This window comes from Pseudophryne corroboree, chromosome 8 (genome assembly GCF_028390025.1).
Source record: "Pseudophryne corroboree isolate aPseCor3 chromosome 8, aPseCor3.hap2, whole genome shotgun sequence".
NCBI lineage: Eukaryota > Metazoa > Chordata > Amphibia > Anura > Myobatrachidae > Pseudophryne > Pseudophryne corroboree.
This window is the reverse complement of record NC_086451.1, coordinates 65,489,908-65,515,335: the sequence shown is the minus strand read 5'-3', so window position 1 is coordinate 65,515,335 and position 25,428 is coordinate 65,489,908. Positions and strand designations below refer to the sequence as shown.

General features: G+C 46.7%; 1 protein-coding gene across 2 annotated transcripts in view; it reads right to left on the bottom strand.

Annotated features, from left to right (window-relative positions):
- The window catches only part of LOC134948526 (semaphorin-3F-like), a 96,582-nt gene that overhangs the window by 36,188 nt on the left and 34,966 nt on the right, over nucleotides 1–25,428 (bottom strand). For both annotated transcript variants that reach the window (XM_063936550.1, XM_063936551.1), the window contains 2 exons: nucleotides 3,444–3,604; nucleotides 1,179–1,241 (listed from right to left, as the gene is read on the bottom strand). In XM_063936550.1, coding sequence (XP_063792620.1) covers nucleotides 1,179–1,241; nucleotides 3,444–3,604 — 224 coding nt within the window. The remainder of the gene's footprint in view (nucleotides 1–1,178; nucleotides 1,242–3,443; nucleotides 3,605–25,428) is intronic.

Sequence of the window (25,428 nt, the reverse complement as noted above, 5' to 3'; positions counted from 1 at the left end):
AAAAACCATAGATAAAAAAGAATATTCAGGCAGATTCTCTATCTGTAATAGCAGGTATCAAACGTACAGGATTGAAATTAAAAAACAGCTTATCTGTCCGCAAGTGGGAAGTCCAAGGGGTAAGCATCAAGTCCCTGTCCCAACGCGTTTCGTCCTAGCATGAGGACTTCATCAAGTCCTCATGAAGTCCTCATGCTAGGACGAAACGCGTTGGAACTTGATCAACGCGTTGGGACAGGGACTTGATGCTTACCCCTTGGACTTCCCACTTGCCACTTCCCACTTGCGGACAGATAAGCTGTTTTTTAATTTCAATCCTGTACGTTTGATACCTGCTATTACAGATAGAGAATCTGCCTGAATATTCTTTTTTATCTATGGTTTTTCCATATGCGGACAGATAAGCTGTTTATAATTTTTAATTCTGTACGTGCGCTACCTACACTTATGATCAGACGAGCTATTTTTTAATTGTTTTTACCTGCCACCTGCGATTGTGGCAGGATTGTTGTTTAATAAATTGTTACTGTTTTTACTGTTTTTATTACATCAAATTATTAAAACCGGCAAAGTTCCTAATGCTTGTATCTTTGAAAAACGTTTGAAAACAGTACACACTATGTTGCTTTTATCTCTCTTTTACATGTTTTACTTCTGAGAATCATCAGGCTGAAAGTTTTATGAGCTAAGTTATCTTTTATATAAATGTCCACACTAACACTACTAGGCGCTCTTATTTACTTCATTTCTTAATCTTTATTTTTATACTGTGTGAGAGCTGCCACTCATTCACATATGAGGTGTGTTGTATTCTGCTAAAAAGGACAATTAATAATTTAGATAATTTTACCTATTTAAGTGTCCTACCGGGTGTACTTAGGCGCTTTTCTCTATTGTTCCACATATATATATATATCACACGTCACATTGTATATACAGATGTGCGCACCAAATTGAGTCTCCGCCGAGAGGTCATTTGGATTTGTGCATTCTATTCCTATAGTGAGCACATCTGCCTTTCACCACATCGCTGCTCTAAGAAGGAAAGAACAAACAACGCAATGTGCACGGACTGTGTGTTTTTTTGGAAGAGACTTGGAAGAGGGAACTTAAATACAGGTTGCATTAGAAGTACAGTACATTTTGATGTACAGTAAAGGACAGACTGGTATACTCACTGCACGTCCCCTCCCAGCCATGAGACATTCCTTTTGCCGGCTTGGGGCAGCTGGCCAATGAATCTGACAGTGAGAAAAGAGAACAGTCAGTAATAAGTCTTCCAACACGTACTTGAAAACACCACAGACAATGGCCCAGATTTATCAAGCCTTGGAGAGTGATAAATAGCACGGTGATAAAGTACCAACCAATCAGCTCCTAACTGCCATGTTACAGGCTGTGTTTGGAAAATGACAGTTAGGAGCTGATTGGTTGGCACTTTATCACTGTGCTATTTATCACTCTCCAAAGCTTGATAAATGGCCCCCAAGGAAGAGGAAATACAGGGGCGGCAGGCACAGCATGGAGAGGATCCGACAGTTGAGTATTCAATTTCCGGGCAATTCCGACAGGTTTTTTCCCGTTTCCGACAATGCCGATCTGACTTTTTTTTTAAAGTCGGATTGACATTGTCGGAAACGGGCCAAAAAACTGCCGGAGTCGCCCGCAAAATAATCCGACAAAACACGTGGATCCACAGCTAATCCGCCGATCGGATGTTTAAAAAAAAGTCGGAAAATTGCGCTATAATTGAACAGATCGAATCCAAATTCAACCTAAAAAAGTCAGAAAGTGCAGTTTTTCCGACATTTTTTAAAAAGCCGACAGTAATTGAATAAGCCCCATAGAGGTAAAAAAAAAAAAAAAAAGTATGGCAGCGCAGGAGGATTAAAATAAATTGAATTTAATTGCACAAATACAATAGGTACGCAATGAATGAAATGTATTCATAAAAATACAAGAATTCTACAGTTCCAAATAGCGAATCAATAAATAAGCACTAGTGCCTGCTGACACTGTATCATTATATCAGAAGACAGAGGGGTAGTATCAGGCTTAATGCCTCCTAGTACAGCGTTAAACCAGCCTAAGGGGAAAGTATGGTGAAAAGGGTTCCTATGAACAAGCAGAAAGGCCATCAGGTATGGGAGCTAATGCTGCTTTGAAGAACTTTATCACTGAGACAACTATTCTCCTGTAATAACTTGGTTAAGATTCTTATAATGTGAAGATGTGAACCAGGGAAGGATTACTCTACCAAGGCTTTGATCTTGTCTGGATGCCGAATAGGGATGATTCTGAAACCATTACTGTACTTTGTTTTAAACCTGCTTAATTATATTTCACTTATCCTAGGTATCACACGTCAGCCATAAATTATAAACACACCCAGACACTATTACCATCTACAAGTCCTGTTTAACTGGTTGGGAACGTTCCCGTTTCCTTTGGTCTGTGCAATTTCTCACAACTAGAAACAACCAGCACATCCGACAAGGCAACTGTGGCCGTCCGTACCCACTATGGCCGCCTGTTCCCACTGCGGAAGCTGCGGCTGTCCACGCGGGTTCCGGTATGAATGGTCGACCATATTATGGTCGACAGTCATTAGGTCAACACTATTGGTCGACATTGGCATGGTCAACATTGACAAATGGTCTACACATGAAAATGGTCGACACATGAAAGGTCGACACATGAAAAGGTCGACATGAGGTTTTTTTTTACTTTTTTTGGTGTCGTTTTCTGCGTAAAATGACGGGGAACCCCAATTAGTGCACCGCGTACGCTCGCCATGCTTCGGGCAAGGTGCCTCGATCCGCTACCGCTGCGCTCAGATTACCGTTCCCAATCGTAGTCCACGTAGATCGTAAAGTATGGAAAAGTTACCCAAAAGAAAAAATTTGAAAAACGCATGTCGACCTTTCATGTGTCGACCATGTGTCCATGTCGACCATGTCAGTATCGACCAATAGTGGTCGACCTAATGACTGTCGACCATCCAAACGGATACCGTCCACACGCATTGCGGAACCTGCGGACGTCCTTTCCCACTGTGGCCGCCCGTTCCTATTAAGGCTATCCATTCCTACTACCGCAACTACGCCAATCCGTACCTTCTACATCAATTGTGGCCATCTATTTTTTCTATGGCAAGGACTATACTTCCAGCTATGGCAATTGCAACCATCCATTTCCACTTACGCAACTGTGACCATCCATTCCTACTATGGCCATTTGTTCCTTCTACATCAATCACGCTGTTGTTGTTACAGTTCCTGTCATTCATTATTACAACAACCAGTCACGGCTATAGCACTATCTATGGGAAACCATGGGAAAACCAGGAAATGAGGGAACCGTACAAGTGTGCGATATGGAATATTCGTTAACATTCTGTGACTGTAGTGTTTCTCTCACTCTCCTTCCATTCCTGAGCTTACAATTAGGGGCTCGCGGTTGATGTTGCCAAGGTCCATTGAGAGCAGGTAGTCACGGGTCCCCACGTACATCCGATCCTGGTCCTGATCTAGAAGAAGGATCCGATAGTCGCTTGTATTAAAGCCGAAGCTGAAGAAACGAGCTGTGCGGGACTCCATGAGTTCTATGGAAAAAGCGTCAGATAGTCAGCATATGACAAAGTGCAGAAATTAGATATTTCGTATTGAGTTTCTTGTTACAAAAACAATTTACAGAATTGAAATGACAGTAACATAACGAGCACAATGTGGTTAGTCAAAAATCCATACCTCACTATTATTATTATTATTATTATCATCCTGACATGACCAATATTCATAAGTAATCTATGTTACAATTGCAAGTTCAACAATTCAAAACTCATTATCATCAAACACCACCTGATCATGGTAATAGGACAACATGGAACCTGGGTGCAACCATAAAAACAGTTCTACTGTACTTTAAAGAAATGCAGGCTGGATGTCTCCAGTCACTATTTCAATAGAGATAAATTGGCACTTTGGCAACATGTTTAAAGCATACTTGCCGACATTCTGGCTGCTCTCTGCGGGAGAGAGCAGCCAGGTCGGCTCAGCAAGGGGGCAGGGGAGGACTGTAGCGTGGGGAGGAGGTGGACCGGAGGCGGGACGGGGGTGGAGCAGGAGCGGGATGGGGGCGGAGTTTCAGCTGTACACCCTTTAAGCCACGCCCCCCGCTCTGTAGTGCCGCGATCCCCGGCATTACACTGCAGGGGGCGTGGCTATGATGACGCGATTCAGCAAGAATCGCGTCATCAACTGCCCGGACCGCCCACTTTACACATTAAGTGGGCGGACGGGCAGGCGGACCCCTGATTCCGGGAGACTTGCCTGCTCTTCCGGGGGGCCGGGAGGGTCACCCGATTTTCGGGAGCCTCCCGGCCATTCCGGGAGAGTAGGCAAGTATGGTTTAAAGTTACGAAGGCAGCTACTGATGGTGGCATTTTAACCAAGACGAAATCCTGGCATCAACGTTCTCTTGTCCAAGGGCGTAGCTACCATGGTGCAAGGACTGCAGCTGCTATAGGGCCCAGGGCTGTTTTAACAGCAGTGTAGGCCCCTGGGCAAAGCAATGCACTGGGACCCCTACCCATCCTCCAGCAGTGCGGGTAGGGGGTGCTGTCGTCTGATGCCCCGTAGGCGGTAGAAGGTGTTCTATCTTCCGCACAGCATGCAAGACCTGGAACAGTAATGTCTGTGGATTTCTCCTTTACCGCATGGATGGGATGGTTTTAGCGAGATGAGGCGGGAGGGAGAACACTAAAATGTAGAAGGGGGAAACTAAGCTGAACGAAGGGTGCATGACTTCCAGGGTGGTAGGGTGTATTTAATATGTGGGGGAGGGGTGGAGTGGGCTTAATATTCAGCATTTTCTGGTGGGAGGGCAGCTTGCTTGACTACAGGTATCTCCGGTTTCTCAGAGTGGATTTCTTAGATTATGATAGGATAAAAAAACTGAGACTCACAGCTTTCAGGGGGTCTTGGTAAATTGGGGTTCAGGAGTTGGAACAATTCACTGACAAATATATATAACCACATCACAGGTGTGTGGAGCTGGAGCAGGGACCGGCTGCTGGATGGCTGATATCGCCGGTAATGGGCACGGTAGATTAAAGCTGCCAGTGTCCACAGAATGGGGAGAGTCCCAGCTTTTGCCAGATACCCTAAGAAAGAACTGAAGATATCCAGCCGGGAAGAGTAATTAACAAAAGATCGGACAGGGAGTGCTGCTGCTATGAAGTCTGATATCTCTGGTTCCCCTGGGACGATTTTCAAAATTCTGGTACCCCTGTAAAGAGAGGACCCTCAGCTATCAGTCCAGTACCCTTGGAATCCTGGGGCCTTTCAGTTACTGCCCATTAAGCCTAATGTAAAAGATCTGATAGGGCCCAGAGCTGAGAGAGGCCTACCTTCCCTGACAAAGTTACATGTGTTACATACATTTTTCACCTTTGGGTCCTGCCCTGGAACTGCTCATTGTAATGTGGTATAAAATTAACTGGAGGGCATTATAATGTTACATGGGGGTATATTCAATTCAAGTCGAATTTCCCGATTTGTCGGATTAACGGGAGTTTCCGACAATTTAAGATCGAATCCAGATTCGACCTATTCAATCAAGCTCCCGGCAATCCGACAAGTCAGAAATTACAACTTGTCGGAAAGCACGTGGATCGGCGGAATAGCCGCGGATCCACATGTTTTTGTCGGAAACGCGGCCAAATCCGACAGGTTTTGGCCCCTTTTCAGACACTCTCAATCCGACTTTAAAAAAAGCGGGGACGGCTGAGAGGAGATGGCGCGGGGACGGCTGAGAGGAGGAGACGGGTTTCTGATGGAGCAGGTCATCGCAGCGGGGGAGCGCAGGGAACCCTGCGGCTGCAGCAGTGTAGCAGGAAGATGGGGTGCAGCCACTCAGGACAGCATCCACCCGGCTCCAGCAAGCGAGGGCCCGCTTGCTGGAGTCGGGTGGACGTTGCAATGAGGTCTGGCGGCAGTGCTGCAGCAGGGTTCCTGCTCTCCCCGCTGCGATGACCTGCTCCAGGAGGGCGCCTGTGTCCTTTGCGGGGATCTGAGGCTCTGCTAGCGGAGAGCCGTGTCCGGCGCCTGCGTCTGTCCTTTCCGACAATAATGTCAATCCAACTTTAAAAAAGTCGGACTGGCATTATTGAATAGTGCGTTGTCGGATCCTTTCTGACAATGTTTGTCGCAAAGGATCTGACTTGAATTGAATATACCCCGTAACATGAACTGGGGGGCACTGTAGTGTGGCACTATATGAAGTGGAGGCACCATATGACCTCATACCTCCCCAACTGTCGCGAATTTCACGGGACAGTCCCATTTTTTAGGACTGTCCCACCCGCAGGCTGCAGTGTCCCGCGGTGAAGGGGGGGCAGTTGGGAGGCTCCTGTCACTCGATGCTCTGATTAGCATGCGCACAGCGTCCATTCACAGAGACAAGAGGGACTAGGGGAATACCAGCAGCTCACAGAGCGCTGCCTTTATAGTGATGGGAAATGGGGCCGTGGCACATGATAGCAGCATTACCACGAAGCCGCACCCCTTTACTGAGGCCACATCCCCTTTTCCGGGTGGCCGCTGCTACGCCGGGCCGGAGTCCCGCTTCCTACCTCCACCAAGTTAGGAGGCATGTGAACTGGGGACACTGAATGTCATAATGTGAATTTGGGGTTCTTTGTTGCATAATGTGTCCTGGCAGTCTTACAATGTGATATGATGTGAACTAGGGAACTGCGATGGTTCTGAAAACAAAATCAACTAAGGTACTACTATGGTGCAGAAAATGAACTGGGGCACTATTATGGGGCATAACATTAACAACTGCTGCAGAGAAGTGTCTCTCTAGAAGGGAATGGGTCGTTGGGTCGACCCAACTTAGGTCGACCACTGAAGGTCGACATTGGCATTAAGTCAACATGCATTAGGTCGACATGTACAAGGTCGACAGGTCAAAAGGTCGACATGAGGTTTTTGGCCTGTTTTTGGTGTCGTTTTCTCCGTAAAGTGACGGGGAATCCCAATTAGTGCACCGTGTTCGCTCGCCGTGCTTCGGGCAAGGTGCCGTGCTCCGCTACCACTGCGCTCGGCATAGGTTACCGTTCCAATCGTAGTCCACGTGGATCGTTAAGTATGAAAAAAAATCCAAAAATTTTTTACAAAATTGAAAACCTCGTGTCGACCTGTTGACCTTCAGTGGTCGACCTAACGACCATATCCCCTCTAGAATCTAGCCTCACCTCTGCTCGTGTCTGCAGAGTCTCTATTGACAATGTGACTGTAGATAACCTATACTGAACCCATATTAAGTACTCAGCGTAAACAAAACCCAGAATCAGCTCACAGACACAGAGCACTGCATCTCGTATACAGGGCAGCGGAACCAATACTGTTCATGCAATAAGAATGATATTTCACACTGAACGGTTTTGAAACCTCCTCAAGGCGAGAGCACAGTATCAGCTCTGTATCCAGGCTGCAATTCTAAGTCTCAGAGAACTAATTCTGTATGTTATTGTAGCAAAGTATTTAAAACATAGCTGAACTATATTACGATGGAATCCAGGGATTAGTTAATCAACCCTCATTTCCCATTTCTATTTATAGATCATAGCGGTCTCAAAACACTGGAGGACATGAGTTCTGTTTCCCATCTGGGCCCAAGGTGTGGAGTTTGTATGTTCTCCCCATATTTGCATGGGTTTCCTCAGAGAACTTATATGTCTGCTAATGTCAAAAACATACTGATAAGGGTTAATTGGCTTCTGACTTAAATGGACCCTAGTGTATGTGTTAGAGAATCTAGACTGTTCGCTATAATAGGGCATCGGGCAAGTTGTAGGCAGATCCCACTATATTTGTTGCCCTAGAAGTAACAATAGATCTCCTGAGTAAATAACTTTGTAACCAATACACAGTTCCCTGTTAAATGTCGTATCCGAGGACATAAAAAAAAAATAGACAAATCTGCATGGATAATAACATTATTTGAAGGTGGACTTTCCCTGAAAATCCAGGACACTCTGCAACCATGTTTTCAAGGTAAGGTTGGACAGACATCACAAAGATCACAATCTATGGCCTTTATCTTATATTATTTTACTTGCACTTTTATAATGAATTATTCGTGTTTATACGAGTCTCTCTCACAAGAGTATCTTATCATAACAACATTATGAGCCGACAGCTGGCGCAGAACATGGAATAACTGCAGAGCTATGTTGAAACCTCTGTAATAAAAGCCAACATCCACATTCACTCTGACAATGTGGAGCAGTCCATTAGCACAAGTATGCTGCCTCGCTGTAAGTAACGTACGCTGCGTCTCTGGATCAGAAGATCCACAAGTGTGGCTGCTTGCACATACTAGACACATATCTTTACTGTCCACCAAGGTGCGATTTAAATCAAAGATTAATTCTGGTCAGTCATTCGATCCTTCTGCAGCACTTAGACACCATGCTGAACTCCCACCATAATGCCTTTATCCCACATAAGTGTCCTGGAATGGGCCGCAAATACGTAGTGTATGTGTTGCAAAGACTCTGTGGCACCGCCTACTGGAGAGGTGCTCAAGCAGCAGATGGGATTGTATCTTTGAATAATTTATGTAGCATTTCATGTCCTATGAAAGAATTATAGCTCCCAGCCACAATGTTAAATGGGACAGATCAGCGAGCTATTTAGCCCCAGGCCTTGGCCAAATTGCACTCATCTGAACACTAAAGGGGGGTACACACGGAGAGATCAGTGTTTAAAATCTAAGCAATCTGACTAGATTGCTTAGATTTTAAGCACGGATCTGCCGTGTGTATGCCCCCCAGCCATCGCTATCGCTGGTGCTAGATTGAGCCCGCATGCAGGCTCAATCTAGCGGGTTGCTCACTTCAGCACGGTGTGAAGTGAGCGGCCCCCCGTCCGTCCGTCCCCTCGCTCAGCACGTGGGGGGAGAGATGTGTGCTGAATGGTCTGTGTTAAGATCGCTCAGCACACATCTCCCCCCATCAGTACCCCCCTTAAGGGGTACATTTACTAAAGCTTGTAAACCAGAGAACTGGTGATGTTGCCCATAGCAACAAATCAATCAGATGCCGTCTATCATTTCTCTATTGCCTTTTTAGAAAATGATAGCATCTGATTGGTTGCTATGAGCAACATCACCCATTCTCTAGTTTAAAAGCCTTAGTAAAGGTACCCCTAAGATGCTTTAGAGAACATCTAACCACACTTTGCATTGAATATAAGTACAGTATAATTATAATCCCCTTACAAGAGTCATGATGAGTTTCTATCCAGTCCAGTTTTCAGATACACCTGACGGATTGTGAGACAGGTAGGATCAAATAGTACAGAGATCAGTTGGTCAACTTGATTATTCAAAATCACACAGTACAGAGTCAGATTTAGCGTGTGGGTCATATATTATCAAACAGAGTTAAATTCATGTTCTTCACATAATTCACTCATGAAAAAAAAAAAAAAAAAAGACAATTTCGGAGCGATTTTTTTTGGGGAAAAATCGTCAGTTAAGTGGTTAAATAAGTGAAGGCGCATCAGCTTGAGAAAGGAGCTGGAATCTCTGATACATTGCTGCAAAGTTTTCACTTTATTTAAGATACAGTAAGTTCTCACCAAGTCCCATCCGAGTTTTCTCTTTTTATTTTTTTATTATCGATCTATGTAAAACCTACTTTTGTTGCGTTTTTGCAGCCATCTGGGACATTACAGGGGGGCTGGTGTCGATCTATGTGCTAAAAGAGGATAGGGAACAAATTGTTAATGCAATGCATTTTAAATATTTGCTGTTTTCTCTGACGTCCTAGTGGATGCTGGGGACTCCGTCAGGACCATGGGGATTAGCGGCTCCGCAGGAGACAGGGCACAAAAATAAAGCTTTAGGATCAGGTGGTGTGCACTGGCTCCTCCCCCTATGACCCTCCTCCAAGCCTCAGTTAGGTTTTTGTGCCCGTCCGAGCAGGGTGCAATCTAGGTGGCTCTCCTAAAGAGCTGCTTAGAAAAAGTTTTTAGGTTTTTTATTTTCAGTGAGTCCTGCTGGCAACAGGCTCACTGCATCGAGGGACTTAGGGGAGAGAAGTGAACTCACCTGCGTGCAGGATGGATTGGCTTCTTAGGCTACTGGACACCATTAGCTCCAGAGGGAGTCGAAACACAGGTCTCACCCTGGGGTTCGTCCCGGAGCCGCGCCGCCGACCCCCCTTGCAGATGCCGAAGATGGAAGAGGTCCAGAAGCAGGCGGCAGAAGACTTTTCAGTCTTCCTGAGGTAGCGCACAGCACTGCAGCTGTGCGCCATTGTTGTCAGCACACTTCACACAGCGGTCACGGAGGGTGCAGGGCGCTGGGGGGGCGCCCTGGGCAGCAATGTATAATACCTTTTTATGGCTAAAAATACATCACATATAGCCCTTGAGGCTATATGGATGTATTTAACCCCTGCCAGATCTCACAAACTCCGGAGAAGAGCCCGCCGAAATAGGGGGCGGGGCTTATTCTCCTCAGCACACAGCGCCATTTTCCTGCTCAGCTCCGCTGTGAGGAAGGCTCCCAGGACTCTCCCCTGCACTGCACTACAGAAACAGGGTAAAACAGAGAGGGGGGGCACTTTTTTTGGCGATATTACTATATTTAAGCTGCTATAAGGATACAACACTTATATAGGGTTGTTCCCATATATATTATAGCGCTTGGGTGTGTGCTGGCAAACTCTCCCTCTGTCTCCCCAAAGGGCTAGTGGGGTCCTGTCTTCAATAGAGCATTCCCTGTGTGTCTGCTGTGTGTCGGTACGTGTGTGTCGACATGTATGAGGACGATGTTGGTGTGGAGGCAGAGCAATTGCCGGTAATGGTGATGTCACCCCCTAGGGAGTCGACACCGGAATGGATGGCTTTGTTTATGGAATTACGTGATAATGTCAGCACATTACAAAAATCAGTTGACGACATGAGACGGCCGTCAAACCAGTTAGTACCTGCCCAGGCGTCTCAGACACCGTCAGGGGCTGTAAAACGCCCTTTACCTCAGTCGGTCGATACAGACCCAGACACGGACACTGAATCTAGTGTCGACGGGGAAGAAACAAACGTATTTTCCAGTAGGGCCACACGTTATATGATCACGGCAATGAAGGAGGCTTTGCATATCTCTGATACTACAAGTACCACAAAAAAGGGTATTATGTGGGGGGTGAAAAAACTACCTGTAGTTTTTCCTGAATCAGAGGAATTGAATGATGTATGTGATGAAGCGTGGGTTAACCCAGATAGAAAAGGGCTAATTTCAAAAAAGTTATTGGCATTATACCCTTTCCCGCCAGAGGTTAGGGCGCGCTGGGAAACACCCCCTAAGGTGGATAAGGCGCTCACACGCTTATCAAAACAAGTGGCGTTACCGTCTCCTGATACGGCCGCCCTCAAGGATCCAGCTGATAGGAGGCTGGAAACTACCCTAAAAAGTATATACACACATACTGGTGTTATACTGCGACCAGCCATCGCCTCAGCCTGGATGTGCAGTGCTGGGGTGGTCTGGTCGGATTCCCTGACTGAAAATATTGATACCCTGGATAGGGACAGTATTTTACAGACTTTAGAGCAATTAAAGGATGCTTTTCTTTATATGCGAGATGCTCAGAGGGATATTTGCACTCTGGCATCGAGAGTAAGTGCGATGTCCATATCTGCCAGAAGAAGTTTATGGACACGACAGTGGTCAGGTGATGCGGATTCCAAACGGCATATGGAAGTATTGCCGTATAAAGGGGAGGAATTATTTGGCGTCGGTCTATCGGATCTGGTGGCCACGGCAACGGCCGGGAAATCCACCTTTTTACCTCAGACCCCCTCCCAACAGAAAAAGACACCGTCTTTTCAGCCGCAGTCCTTTCGGTCCTATAAGAACAAGCGGGCAAAAGGACAGTCATATCTGCCCCGAGGCAGACGAAAGGGTAAGAGAGGGCAGCAAGCAGCTCCTTCCCAGGAACAGAAGCCCTCCGCGGGTTCTGCAAAGCCCTCAGCATGACGCTGGGGCTTTACAAGCGGACTCAGGAACGGTGGGGGGTCGACTCAAGAATTTCAGCGCGCAGTGGGCTTGCTCACAGGTGGACCCCTGGATCCTGCAGGTAGTATCTCAGGGTTACAGGTTGGAATTCGAGAAGTCTCCCCCTCGCCGGTTCCTAAAGTCTGCTTTGCCAACGTCTCCCTCAGACAGGGCGACGGTATTGGAAGCCATTCACAAGCTGTTTTCTCAGCAGGTGATAGTCAAGGTACCCCTCCTACAACAGGGAAAGGGGTATTACTCCACGCTATTTGTGGTACCGAAGCCGGACGGCTCGGTAAGACCTATTCTAAATCTGAAATCTTTGAACCTGTACATACAAAAATTCAGTTTCAAGATGGAATCACTCAGAGCAGTGATAGCGAATCTGGAAGAAGGGGACTTTATGGTGTCCCTGGACATAAAAGATGCTTACCTGCATGTCCCAATTTGCCCTTCACATCAAGGGTACCTCAGGTTCGTGGTGCAAAACTGTCATTATCAGTTTCAGACGCTGCCGTTTGGATTGTCCACGGCACCTCGGGTCTTTACCAAGGTAATGGCCGAAATGATGATTCTTCTGCGAAGAAGAGGCGTATTAATTATCCCTTACTTGGACGATCTCCTGATAAGGGCAAGGTCCAGAGAACAGCTGGAGGACGGAGTAGCACTAACCCAAGTAGTGCTGCAACAACACGGGTGGATTCTGAATTTTCCAAAATCTCAGTTGACCCCGACAACACGTCTGCTGTTCCTGGGAATGATTCTGGACACGGTTCAGAAAAAGGTGTTTCTTCCGGAGGAGAAAGCCAAGGAGTTATCCGAACTTGTCAGGAACCTCCTAAAACCAGGAAAAGTGTCTGTGCATCAATGCACAAGAGTCCAGGGAAAGATGGTGGCTTCTTACGAAGCAATCCCATTCGGCAGATTCCACGCACAAACTTTTCAGTGGGATCTGCTGGACAAATGGTCCGGATCGCATCTGCAGATGCATCAGCGGATAACCTTATCGCCACGGACAAGGGTGTCTCTTCTGTGGTGGTTGCAGAGTGCTCATCTGTTAGAAGGCCGCAGATTGGGCATACAGGACTGGGTCCTGGTGACCACGGATGCCAGTCTGAGAGGCTGGGGAGCGGTCACACAGGGAAGAAACTTCCAGGGAGTATGGTCAAGCCTGGAGATGTCTCTTCACATAAATATACTGGAGCTAAGAGCGATTTACAATGCTCTAAGTCTGGCAAAACCCCTGCTTCAGGGTCAGCCGGTGTTGATCCAGTCGGACAACATCACGGCAGTCGCCCACGTAAACAGACAGGGCGGCACAAGAAGCAGGAGAGCAATGACAGAAGCTGCAAGGATTCTTCGCTGGGCGGAAGATCATGTGATAGCACTGTCAGCAGTGTTCATTCCGGGAGTGGACAACTGGGAAGCAGACTTCCTCAGCATACACGATCTACACCCGGGAGAGTGGGGACTTCATCCAGAAGTCTTCCACATGATTGTGAACCGTTGGGAAAAACCAAAGGTGGATATGATGGCGTCTCGCCTCAACAAAAAACTGGACAGGTATTGCGCCAGGTCAAGAGACCCTCAGGCAATAGCTGTGGACGCTCTGGTAACACCGTGGGTGTTCCAGTCAGTGTATGTGTTTCCTCCTCTGCCTCTCATACCCAAAGTACTGAGAATTATACGGCAAAGGGGAGTAAGAACGATACTCGTGGCTCCGGATTGGCCAAGAAGAACTTGGTACCCGGAACTTCAGGAGATGCTCACGGAAAATCCGTGGCCTCTACCTCTAAGGCGGGACCTGATTCAGCAGGGACCGTGTCTATTCCAAGACTTACCGCGGCTGCGTTTGACGGCGTGGCGGTTGAACGCCGAATTCTAAAGGAAAAAGGCATTCCGGAAGAGGTCATTCCTACACTGGTTAAAGCCAGGAAGGAGGTGACTGCACAACATTATCACCGCATTTGGAGAAAATATGTTGCGTGGTGTGAGGCCAGGAAGGTCCCCACGGAGGAATTTCAACTGGGTCGATTCCTGCATTTCCTACAAACAGGATTGTCTATTGGCCTCAAATTGGGGTCCTTTAAGGTTCAAATTTCGGCCCTGTCGATTTTCTTCCAGAAAGAATTGGCTTCAGTTCCTGAAGTCCAGACTTTTGTTAAAGGAGTACTACATATACAGCCCCCGGTGGTGCCCCCTGTGGCTCCGTGGGGCCTTAATGTAGTTTTGGATTTTCTCAAATCCCATTGGTTTGAGCCACTCAAATCGGTGGATTTGAAATATCTTACGTGGAAAGTAACCATGCTACTGGCCCTGGCTTCAGCCAGGAGAGTATCAGAATTGGCGGCTTTATCGTATAAAAGCCCATATCTGATTTTCCATTCGGACAGGGCAGAACTGCGGACGCGTCCTCATTTTCTGCCTAAGGTGGTGTCAGCGTTTCATCTGAACCAGCCTATTGTGGTGCCTGCGGCTACTAGCGATTTGGAGGATTCCAAGTTGCTGGACGTTGTCCGGGCATTGAGAATATATATTTCAAGGACGGCTGGAGTCAGAAAATCTGACTCGCTGTTTATACTATATGCACCCAACAAGCTGGGTGCTCCTGCTTCTAAGCAGACGATTGCTCGTTGGATTTGTAGCACAATTCAACTTGCACATTCTGTGGCAGGCCTGCCACAGCCTAAATCTGTCAAGGCCCATTCCACAAGGAAGGTGGGCTCATCCTGGGCGGCTGCCCGAGGGGTCTCGGCATTGCAACTCTGCCGAGCAGCTACGTGGTCGGGGGAGAAGTTGGAGAACACGTTTGTAAAATTCTACAAATTTGATACCCTGGCTAAAGAGGACCTGGAGTTCTCTCATTCGGTGCTGCAGAGTCATCCGCACTCTCCCGCCCGTTTGGGAGCTTTGGTATAATCCCCATGGTCCTGACGGAGTCCCCAGCATCCACTAGGACGTCAGAGAAAATAAGATTTTACTTACCGATAAATCTATTTCTCGTAGTCCGTAGTGGATGCTGGGCGCCCATCCCAAGTGCGGATTGTCTGCAATACTTGTACATAGTTATTGTTACAAAAAAATCGGGTTGTTATTGTTGTGAGCCGTCTGTTCAGAGGCTCCTACGTTTGTCATACTGTTAACTGGGTTCAGATCACAAGTTGTACGGTGTGATTGGTGTGGCTGGTATGAGTCTTACCCGGGATTCAAAATCCTTCCTTATTGTGTACGCTCGTCCGGGCACAGTATCCTAACTGAGGCTTGGAGGAGGGTCATAGGGGGAGGAGCCAGTGCACACCACCTGATCCTAAAGCTTTATTTTTGTGCCCTGTCTCCTGCGGAGCCGCTAATCCCCATGGTCCTGACGGAGTCCCCAGCATCCACTACGGACTACGAGAAATAGATTTATCGGTAAGTAAAATCTTATTATTTCTTTGACCTTGAAATAGTCCTTTGTTTTTGCTGATAGTTTAATGGGCCCTACTCACTGGCCGACCCGCCGCCGAGCTGCCCGACGGCGGATACGGCCGACAAGCGACCCGGCGGCGGGGGGGCAGTGACGGCATTGAAGTGCAGGCAAATATGGACGAGATCGTCCATATTGGCCTGCATGCACAGCCGACGGGAGACCAGCGATGAACGAGCGCGGGGACGCGCATCGTTCATTGCTGGAGTCTCCACACTGAAAGATATGAACGAGTTCTCGTTCATTTATGAACGAGATCGTTCATATCTTTCAAAAAATCGGCCAGTGTGTAGGGCCTATAAGACTGTTCCTCCTGTATCTAGAATAACGGCTGCAGCTGATTAGGGCTCTTCCTGAATGTGTGTAATTACATTAGTATCTGCCATATTCCTACAGTTCATCTACACACACCGTTCCAACGAGAATAGTCAGCCCTGGATTTAATCATGGTCCTTGATTACTTACTTTTTAACTGGATACACAAATAAACAAATTTAGCAAACGCCAAATTTGGACATGTGTAAAACGTCTGGGAAATCTGCGCACTTGGGGCCAAGAAAATCAATTTCTGCTCAAACATAAACAGCACTGCCTTCATAATGACGTTATCGGAGGATTTGGTTCAAGTGCAATGTCATGCCAGCCTGTTGGAACAGCATAATAACTGAACCTGATAACAGCTGGTTCTGCAATGGATTAGATGCGGTTAAAGTAGGAAAAATATCCCATGATAAAAGGAAAATATAATACTTATACACTGTAGATCTGCTTGTTTGCATCTAAAATGCAGAGTCTGATTTTGCTGCGCAAAAAGAGCCTGATTTAGAGATGTAAGTAAACTCTGATGGACAGGCTGCTGCTTTTGGAGGGCAGGCCGAGTTAGGCATCATTCCTGAAAATGGGGCTTGTCACCCCCGTTTTCTGGTAGTGGTGGGGCTAGGACCTGCGTCTTCCGATGCAGATTTCCAGGCCCCAGCTACGGAGCTGCAGCTCTTAGATGGCCGATAGTCTTGCAGATGATCAGATGTGTTGGCTGGTAGCCTCTATTCCGGAGGCCAGCGACTCCATCTAGTCAGTTGGGTCTCCCCTTTATCTGTGGTTATAGAGAAGAGTTGTTGCCTTTTCAGTTATTCACCTTGTGGCTATATCATAATTTTTCTATTTAAATGTGGTTCTAGAGGACCACATTTAAACGCCATATTCTGCTATCTGTGTCATTATTTACTGGTGCTAAGCTATGGTTATCGGTTGATAGCTTTTATATAAGGGGGCAGGCCGGTATCTGCCGTAAGTAGTTTATATGAGTGAAATCTGATATGGCAGTTGGAGACCTAGATGGTGGTATGGTATGCGGTTAAAATACCGCCCGCCGGGATCCCAGCGGTTGCAATACCAACGCCGTAATCCCGACAGGGGTACTATCCCGCTGCCGGAATAGCGCCGCTGAGTCTGCTTATCACAAAATTAAGGATGTCTCGGAAAGAAACACCCTTGTACTAAATGCAAGTGGTGGCTGCAGAACTTATAAGTCACACTTTCACCTGAAAGGCTGGGAAGTGGGTATCAGTGGTGGTTGGGGGCAGAAGGCTGAAGTTTTGACTAGGGTGCCGAGAAACCTTGCACCGGCCATGTATAGTCCTACGTGGCTTTCTTAATGTGTTGAACTGTGGCAGACCCATTATGCCAAGCAGTAGGTTGAGGAATAATGAATACATGGCTGGCTCGTCATGCCGCTCAGTGCTCACCTTCTGCACTGCAGAGATTTTGGCGCAACAAACAGATGTGGAGGAAAAGGATGAAGAGCGAGGAATGATCACAGCTATTCTGCAGCACAGGCTGTGTATATATAACACTAACTCAGTCACTAGGAAGCTAGCCTATATTCTGCAACCATCACCGTAGTTTAAGGCCAAGCAGAGATTTCTGTGGAACATGATACGTAAACTTGCACTGGCACACAGTCTGCATTTCTGGCTGCAAGTAAGGATATCAAACCTGATACATATGATAAGCCTGCAGTGATCCAAACTGAGAAAGTGGACTCCATCATCAGGACACTTCTACAGGTGCATAGTGTAGTGTGAGAGAGAGAGAAAGAGAAGGAGAGAGAGCGAGAGAGATCTTGTTTGCTCTGCCCAGCAATAATAGGTAAATATAACAGCCCAAGGAAGTAGAAAACTACAGTTTGCTGGCACTGCCAACCCAGACAATGTCCCCATTATATTTACAGTAACAGTGGGGAAATCCAATACCTCTTGGCATGCCACAAGAAGTCCAGTGCCAGGTGAAGGAACTAGTGGAGCCTTGCAGAAATAACGGCAGTAAAGGTTGTAAATAATCCACTGTGCTTTCCACATTACTAGATTCTCATGGTTACTGCTTGAGTTTTTGTCCAGAATATGATTGGTTGCTATGCCCAACCAATCATTCACGGGGTGGGAAATTCCTGGTACCTATGCAAGGGTCCTGTTTGTCGATTTCAGCTCGGCCTTCAATACAATCCACCCCAAATTGCTTCGCCTAGGGGTCCCAGAAGTGACCTGTTCCTGGATAGTAGACTTCCTGACAGATAGGACACAGGTGGTGAAAGCGGGGGAATTCACCTGTCAAGCGCGGTCCATTAGTACAGGGGCCCCTCAGGGCTGTGTCCTCTCGCCCCTGCTCTTCTCCCTGTACACAAATGACTGCAGCTCAGAGACGCAACAGTAAAGATCATCAAATTCGCCGACGACACCACCGTCATCAGCCTCATCAAGGACGGGAACAAATCGGTCTATAGACGGAAAGTAGACCGGTTGGCCCAGTGGTGCAGCCACAACAACCTTGAGCTCAACCCCCTCAAAACTGTCGAGATGATAGTGGAAAGAAGTCAGCTAGTGCACCTCCGCTAACGATTGCTGACAGTGTGGTATCGCTAGTGGACTCCTTCAAGTTCCTAGGGACCACAATCTCCCGAGATCATGAATGGGGGTCCAACGCCGACGCCACTGTCGGGAAAGCGCAGCAGAGGTTGTTCTTCCTCCTCAGGCAACTAAGGAAGTTCAACATCCCACAGAAGCTCCTCTCTTGGAGGGGGTACTGTGCTCCTCGATACTGGTATGGAACGGCTCCGGCAGCGCGAGGGACAGATGCAGGCTCCAAAAGGTGGTCAGAACCGCAGAGAAGATCATCGGGGCCAACCTTCCCTCAGTCCAGGACCTGTACCTGTCCAGAGCTAAAAAAGCGGCAATGAAGATAGTAAAGGACCAGCTACAGCCCGGCCACAGCATGTTTAACTTGCTTCCTTCAGGCAGGCGTTAGAGGGCCGTCCCTACTGGGTCCACCAGAAGCCTCAAAAGTTTCTTCCCCCAAGTGGTCCGCCTGCTGAATTCCTGAACATTGACTGACTAGACGTACATGTAACTCACTTGTGTCCCTACGGTATACCTATCTGTATGACTTTACCTGTCCCACCCCCACCACCACCACCTGCTTATCTGTTACCTACTTGGCTGTTGTATAGCAAACCGAAGACAAATTCCTAGTATACGCAAGTACCAGCCGTCTCATTGAAAGTAAAACACACCTGCATATGAAGAACCTCCCATACAGCTGGCTTCCTCTTCCAGCAGTGACACAATGCTTGGACTTACCAGTCATGTTATAAGCAAGGAAGCAGTTCACTCCCAAGTATTGGCATTCAATGATCATTCAACCAGCATTTGCCTGCACATCACCATATCCTTTCCCACGTATGGGGGCTCTGCTTCATGTCATTCATGGGCCAATTTTGCCAGCAATTATATCAAACAATGTACTGTAGATAAATGAACTTTGTTAGATAACAAGGCACGGCACACACACAACGTCACCGATGTCACCACCCTGAGGGCAACAGGCACAAGGGCTAATTCAGAGATATATGTGAACCGCTGGTTTAGTGAACTGCGCATGCACGGGACCCGTCCTGCGCACGTGCAGATTGTGTTCAGCATTGTCAGGTGACATGCCCCTAAGCTGCAGCACTGGTTGGGGAGGAGACAGATAGCACTCTTTAAAAAGGGGACGTGTCGGCCACATTATCAAAGTGTACCTAGGCCAGCATTTGCGTCTTCTGAAGCAGCTTCACTGTCCCTGGCTGATTGCAAACACCGGCCATTTTGAGGAACCCGAGGGCCACTCAAGTGACCGATGTTCCTGCACTGTGATCCGGTACTGCGTCCTCCTGCAGCGTTAGCATCATATTGCACAGCGGGTGTAGCCAAAGACGCATCTACGCGCTACTGCGTCCATCAGGCCCACAGATACTGTAGTCTAACAGACCTAAAACCCTGATAACTTAGACAAGCAGCAAATAAAACTCAAACTATGTTTCGTCTTCCTCAAACGGAAGCTAAACATAATACAGTTAATGTCATATAATAACCAAACAAAAAATAATAATCAACTGGTTAATTTAAAATTCTGCTGGGATAATTAAAAGAAAACCCCACAGATAATAAAACTAAATATCCTGATTTGGCTACCAGCTATGGATCGTTTATTTATACAATATTTTTATTGAAGTTGTGGTTCCAGTTCCTAACTTGGCCAACTGTACATGCCACAAAAGTTACTCTAACTTTGTACTGCAGACGTTATGGCTTTATGCTGCACAGATGCTAGAAATATATACGTGGTATATATACATATATATATATTTTTTTTTTTTCAAAAACATCATTTCTCAGCGGATTAGAGGAGCCCCCCCAAACCCCCCCTCACCTTACTGTTGACAGTCGCCTACTCAATTAATTGCATTTACACGAATGAATTCCTGCCCTGTGGCAAGAATCTATTTTTCCGTTGCTTCAGAGAGCATGTAGAGAGTTCTGCAAGGATACTTTGTGCCCCAGGCAAAACTTCAGCATTATGCTGTGGACATCCAGTAAAAACAGAAAATATACATTTATGCAGCAGCAAGAGCGATGTACTCGGCTCACTGACTCTCTAGATGGTTTCCATGGCAGCAGCCCAAATTGGGAAACACAACGGCAAGCATCCTTAGAAAGGATTTGCACTTTTGCCTTTTCAACTTCAAAGTCATATCAAGTATCCCCAATAGACAGCAGTGACTCGATGATACGTTTTCTACAGATGGATCAGACTGTGCAGCTATACTGCATGCCGATAGACTACAAACCAAATAAATGTACAGCAGGTTCTGCAGTAGTAGCCCTGCAAGGCGTACAGCCATTGTGTATGCCAGTGGTTCCCAAACGCAGTCCTCAAAGCACCCCAACAGTCCAGGTTTTAAGGATAACCAAGCATAGGCGCAGGTGACCGTACCGCGGTCAGTTTGATTATACCATCTATGCACAAGCAGGGACATCCCTAAAACCTGGACCGTTGAGGTCCGTGTTTGGGAACCACTGATGTAGTCATTCAGGGCCTAATTTATACAGGTACGCACTTGCCTACGGAGCTGCAAATTTCTAGGCTACGGGGTTCCTGGTCATGTTACGGAAAAAATGACACCAAAAACTGTTAAAAAATCCATGCCGACCTTTTCATGAGTCGACCTGTACCGCGTCGATCATTTTCATGCGTCGACTATTAGTCAATGTCGACCAATAGTGGTCGACCTTAACATGGTCGTCCATTCATACCAGAAACGTGGGAGATGGTGGGGGCTTGAGTGCTGCACTTCACATACATAACATATGGAAATGCTGAAATGTTTTGGCCCTTTGGCCACCTGGATCCTCTGATCTGCCCAGCTCTGACGTCTCACCCCAGCACACTACAACCGACACCGCAGGAGTGAGATGCGTTATATGTCCTTCAGTGGCAAAGGTCATGATAAGAGCTAACGTAACGCTGAATGATACCTCTTGCCTTTGCACCCTTAGAGAGTGACTACTCTACTTTCTCTCTACAGGGCTTGATACATCTCTCCTTATACTGAGAAGAACAAACAAAAGAGAAGCAAATTGTCCACACACCCCAAACATCATGTAGTCGACAAAGCACAGCTTCACTGTCCTGTAGGCAATTTCACATATATAAAATATGAAACTATATACTAATAATTGTATACACGTTACAACAGAAGGGGCAGAAGTACATTCGCCTCCACTAGGAGCCAGGTGCAATGACTGACAAACTGAAATGAAAAAAAAACAGGTATTTAGACAAAGTACTATTGGAAGACGTTCTAATCTATTTTAATAGCATTGCGAAGAGACACAAGCCAAATCAGCTGTAAATCCGATGAAGCAGCCTACATTATATTACATACACTTCAAAGCACAGTACATCAATTTCTGCACGGACATCTCCAATGTAAACCAGGCAGTCAATAATGGAAGCCATCACACCTACAAAGCATGGAGTAATAGCTTTCACAGCTATTACCAAAAATACAATCATAGGGTGTTTCAAGCGCACTTGCTGGTGTAGAACAAGTTAGGAGGTATAATGGAATAATGAAAACTGCCAGAAGTATTTCTAGATCATTTACATGGGCATGTTGGACAATTAGATTATACCCCAAGACAAGCAATGACATACAAATGTGTCCTCATCCATCATTTCTGCAGTCGCGCCCTCTTGTCACGCAAAGTCCTGCAAGACTCTGATAGCGTTGGGCGTCTGTTCTTGACGAAAATGTGTCTTAGTCGAAACACAATGCGGCTAACGCACCAGGAGGCTGTGCTGATTACTTTGTATCGCTGTATGCGACTGAGCTTCTGAATCTGTACACGAAGCGCTACAATGTAGCAGCTGCAGCCTTATTCCAATACAAGTTCCGTTGTGCTCCAAATACAGACTCGGTCACACACAATACACAAGTGTGGCATACAGTATAACATTAATTAACAGTCTCCTGGTGACTCCTGGTCACATCGTATTGTGACTAAGACACTTTTTCGGTACAAAAAAAGGCTGTCCGATGCTAGCAGGCTAGCACAGGATCTAGCAGCTCACTCACGTCAGGCATCTTGCACTGTGTGAATTACAGAGGCTATCAGTGAGGTGCTGGGAGGTAAATGGCTGAGGAGGCACTGGCTAGTATCAGAACCAGATTTACACACAATATATGAGCCCAAGGGCGAATGTGGTCTTTATACACAGGCGTGGCAGTGTATACAGCTGGAAATTTGGTCAGTTCTGATCATCGATGTGCGGAAAAGGCAGGCAGGGGAGGCAGTGCCTCACCTGTCATAGACCAGTATACGCCAGAGTGTGGACTAAAAAATGGATTTGAATAATAAAAAGAAGATATTTACAATATATTCTTTGTATTTTTCATATATTTTATACAGTCAGAACTCTGGAGTATACTGGGAATGACAGAACAGGCTCTGCCTCACTGGAGACCAGATGTATGAGGACACATGTAGGCAAGTCACAGAAAAATAGGATTTTTATTTTTTTACCTCACATATTGGCATCCTTACAAGTTAAACAGTATTCGGTGAAGTGAATAAACTTAATAAACTTCAAATTCTTTGAATTCACGGTTACTGAAACCTCCCTTGAAAAAAAAAAGCTATTGCTATATATTTGAACTTTGTTTGCATGACCTGATAAGAAATTAAAACCAGGTACTGTATGATGTAATGCTTGTCCTACTTCCAAGAAATGACTCTCACCATTACTACCTGTTAACATGTAGAAAGAAATAGCACATTTCTCTGCATTCTCTGCAAAAGCTCTGCAAAGCCACCTACTGGATATCTGCGGTAATGCAGCAGCTGTACTTTTTACTGGTAAAGTATCATTTCAGGCAACTGAAGTTCTATACCTTACTATGAATCCCAATGAATCAGCTCTCTATAGCAGGGGTGGCCAACCAGTCAGAGACAAAGCCAAAAAAGTCTTGTTAGGTACGTCAAAGAGCCGACATTGAGCCGAAGGCGCGCATGCAAAATTGGGGTGTAGCCTTGTGCCTGCTAGGCCACGCCCATGCTATAAAATACATTTTAAAGCCAGACCCAACATAAAATACATTGAAAAAGCCAGATCTATATAATACACTTTAGCTCCACCATGTGTCACTCCATCCAGCACCCTCCTGTACCACTCCAGCCTACTCCCATTTGTGTCACTCCAGCACACCCTCATATCATACCTCCCAACATGACCCTCTCCAGGAGGGACAGAATGCTCTGCTTCTGGACTTTCCTCTTAATTTATGATTGCCATCACCTGTGCTGAAATACCTTTTTTATCCAGTAACCTGTTCAACACAGGTGCCGGCAATTATACATTAAGAGAAAAATCCAGAAGCAGAGCATTGTGTCCCTCCTGGAGAGGGTCATGTTGGGAGGTATGCTCATATGTGCCATTGCAGCAGCCCCTTATATGTCCTCTGTTTGCCAGTGGCTCCCTCAGTTCTTAGTCCCCGTAGTGCTGCTGCGTGTCTGGCTGGAGTTCAGCGGTTTCCAGATCTGCTGTGGACATGTGACTGAGTGTCAGGAGCCAGATCTGAATAAAGAAAGAGCCGCATGCGGCTCAAGAGCCACGGGTTGGCCACTGCTGCTCTATAGTCTCAGTGACACTGTAGCAAACAAACCGATGTAGTTTACTTGTAGCTATAAGCACACTGTGTTGCAGTTGCATCCTTTTACCTTCTTGGAGACTGCATAAAGGATACATGAAGCCCAAAAATATTTCTGTATATTATTACAGGGTGAAATACGCTGATTTGCTTTCCCTGGGCCTGATGAGGGGCTCGGCATAATACTAGACAAATTATGCAGAGGTGCAACTGAGACCACTGTGCAAATACTGTATATGGACTTCACTTAGCAGGTATCTTAGGAAATTATTATTATTCAGAATCTAATGGGTGGCTAGTACGGCTCAGAACAATGGGGTTTAGGTGGTGATCATGCAAAAGAACAGATCTAATAACTCAAGCCATCATTCAGTTGTTCCTTTGAACCTTATTGTACTGTACATCAGACAGTGTTAGCACTAATGACACTCCACTGGCCTATGTTCATGCTTCGGAACGTGCTAAGTGAAGAGGTCTGTCACTGTGGGCTGTGCAGTTTCTTGCACACTGAAAGCAAAGATAACAATATTATAATGTAAATGCTTCACGTGCTTCTACCCATACATGCTGGGATTTTAAAAGGGCAATTTGGTGGTTTTGAAACATAAATTCCCACAAATCACAGTCAGCTGGGACAAGAATAGACTGATGAGCATGTAGATAGCGCCAGTAGCGGCTCTTGCCACGGGCAAGCAGTACTTTTACCCGGGGGGGGGGGGGGCTGTCCCGGGGGCGCTGCCGCCGTGGCAAGAGCCGCTACTAACTCGGATGGCGGCGGTTTTGAAAAGGTCCTCTCCGCGAAGGGAATCTAGACACGCAGTGAGGTAGCATCTAGTTTCCCTTCGCGGAGAGGACCTTTCTTTGCAGCGCTATGGGAGAGACGTGCACAGCTACTTGTGGGCACAACTAATGGGGGCACAGCTGCAGGGGGCACAACTACTGGGGCCACAGCTGCAGGGGGCACACTAAGGGGGCCACAACTACTGGGGCCACAACTAATGGGGGCACAGCTGCAGGGGCACACTAAGGGGGGCACAACTACTGGGGCCACAACTAATGAGGGCACAACTAATGGGGCCACAACTAATGGGGGCACAGCTGCAGGGGGCACAACTACTGAGGCCACAACTAATGGGGGCACAGCTGCAGGGGGCATAACAGCTACTGGGGGCACAACAGCTACTGGGGGCACAACAGCTACTGGGGGCACAACAGCTGCAGGGGGCATAACAGCTACTGGGGGCACAACAGCTGCAGGGGGCATAACAGCTGCAGGGGGCATAATAACAACTACTGTGGGCACAGCTCTACAGGGTGCACAACGCTACAGGGGGCAAAACTACAGGCAGCAAAACTGACCACG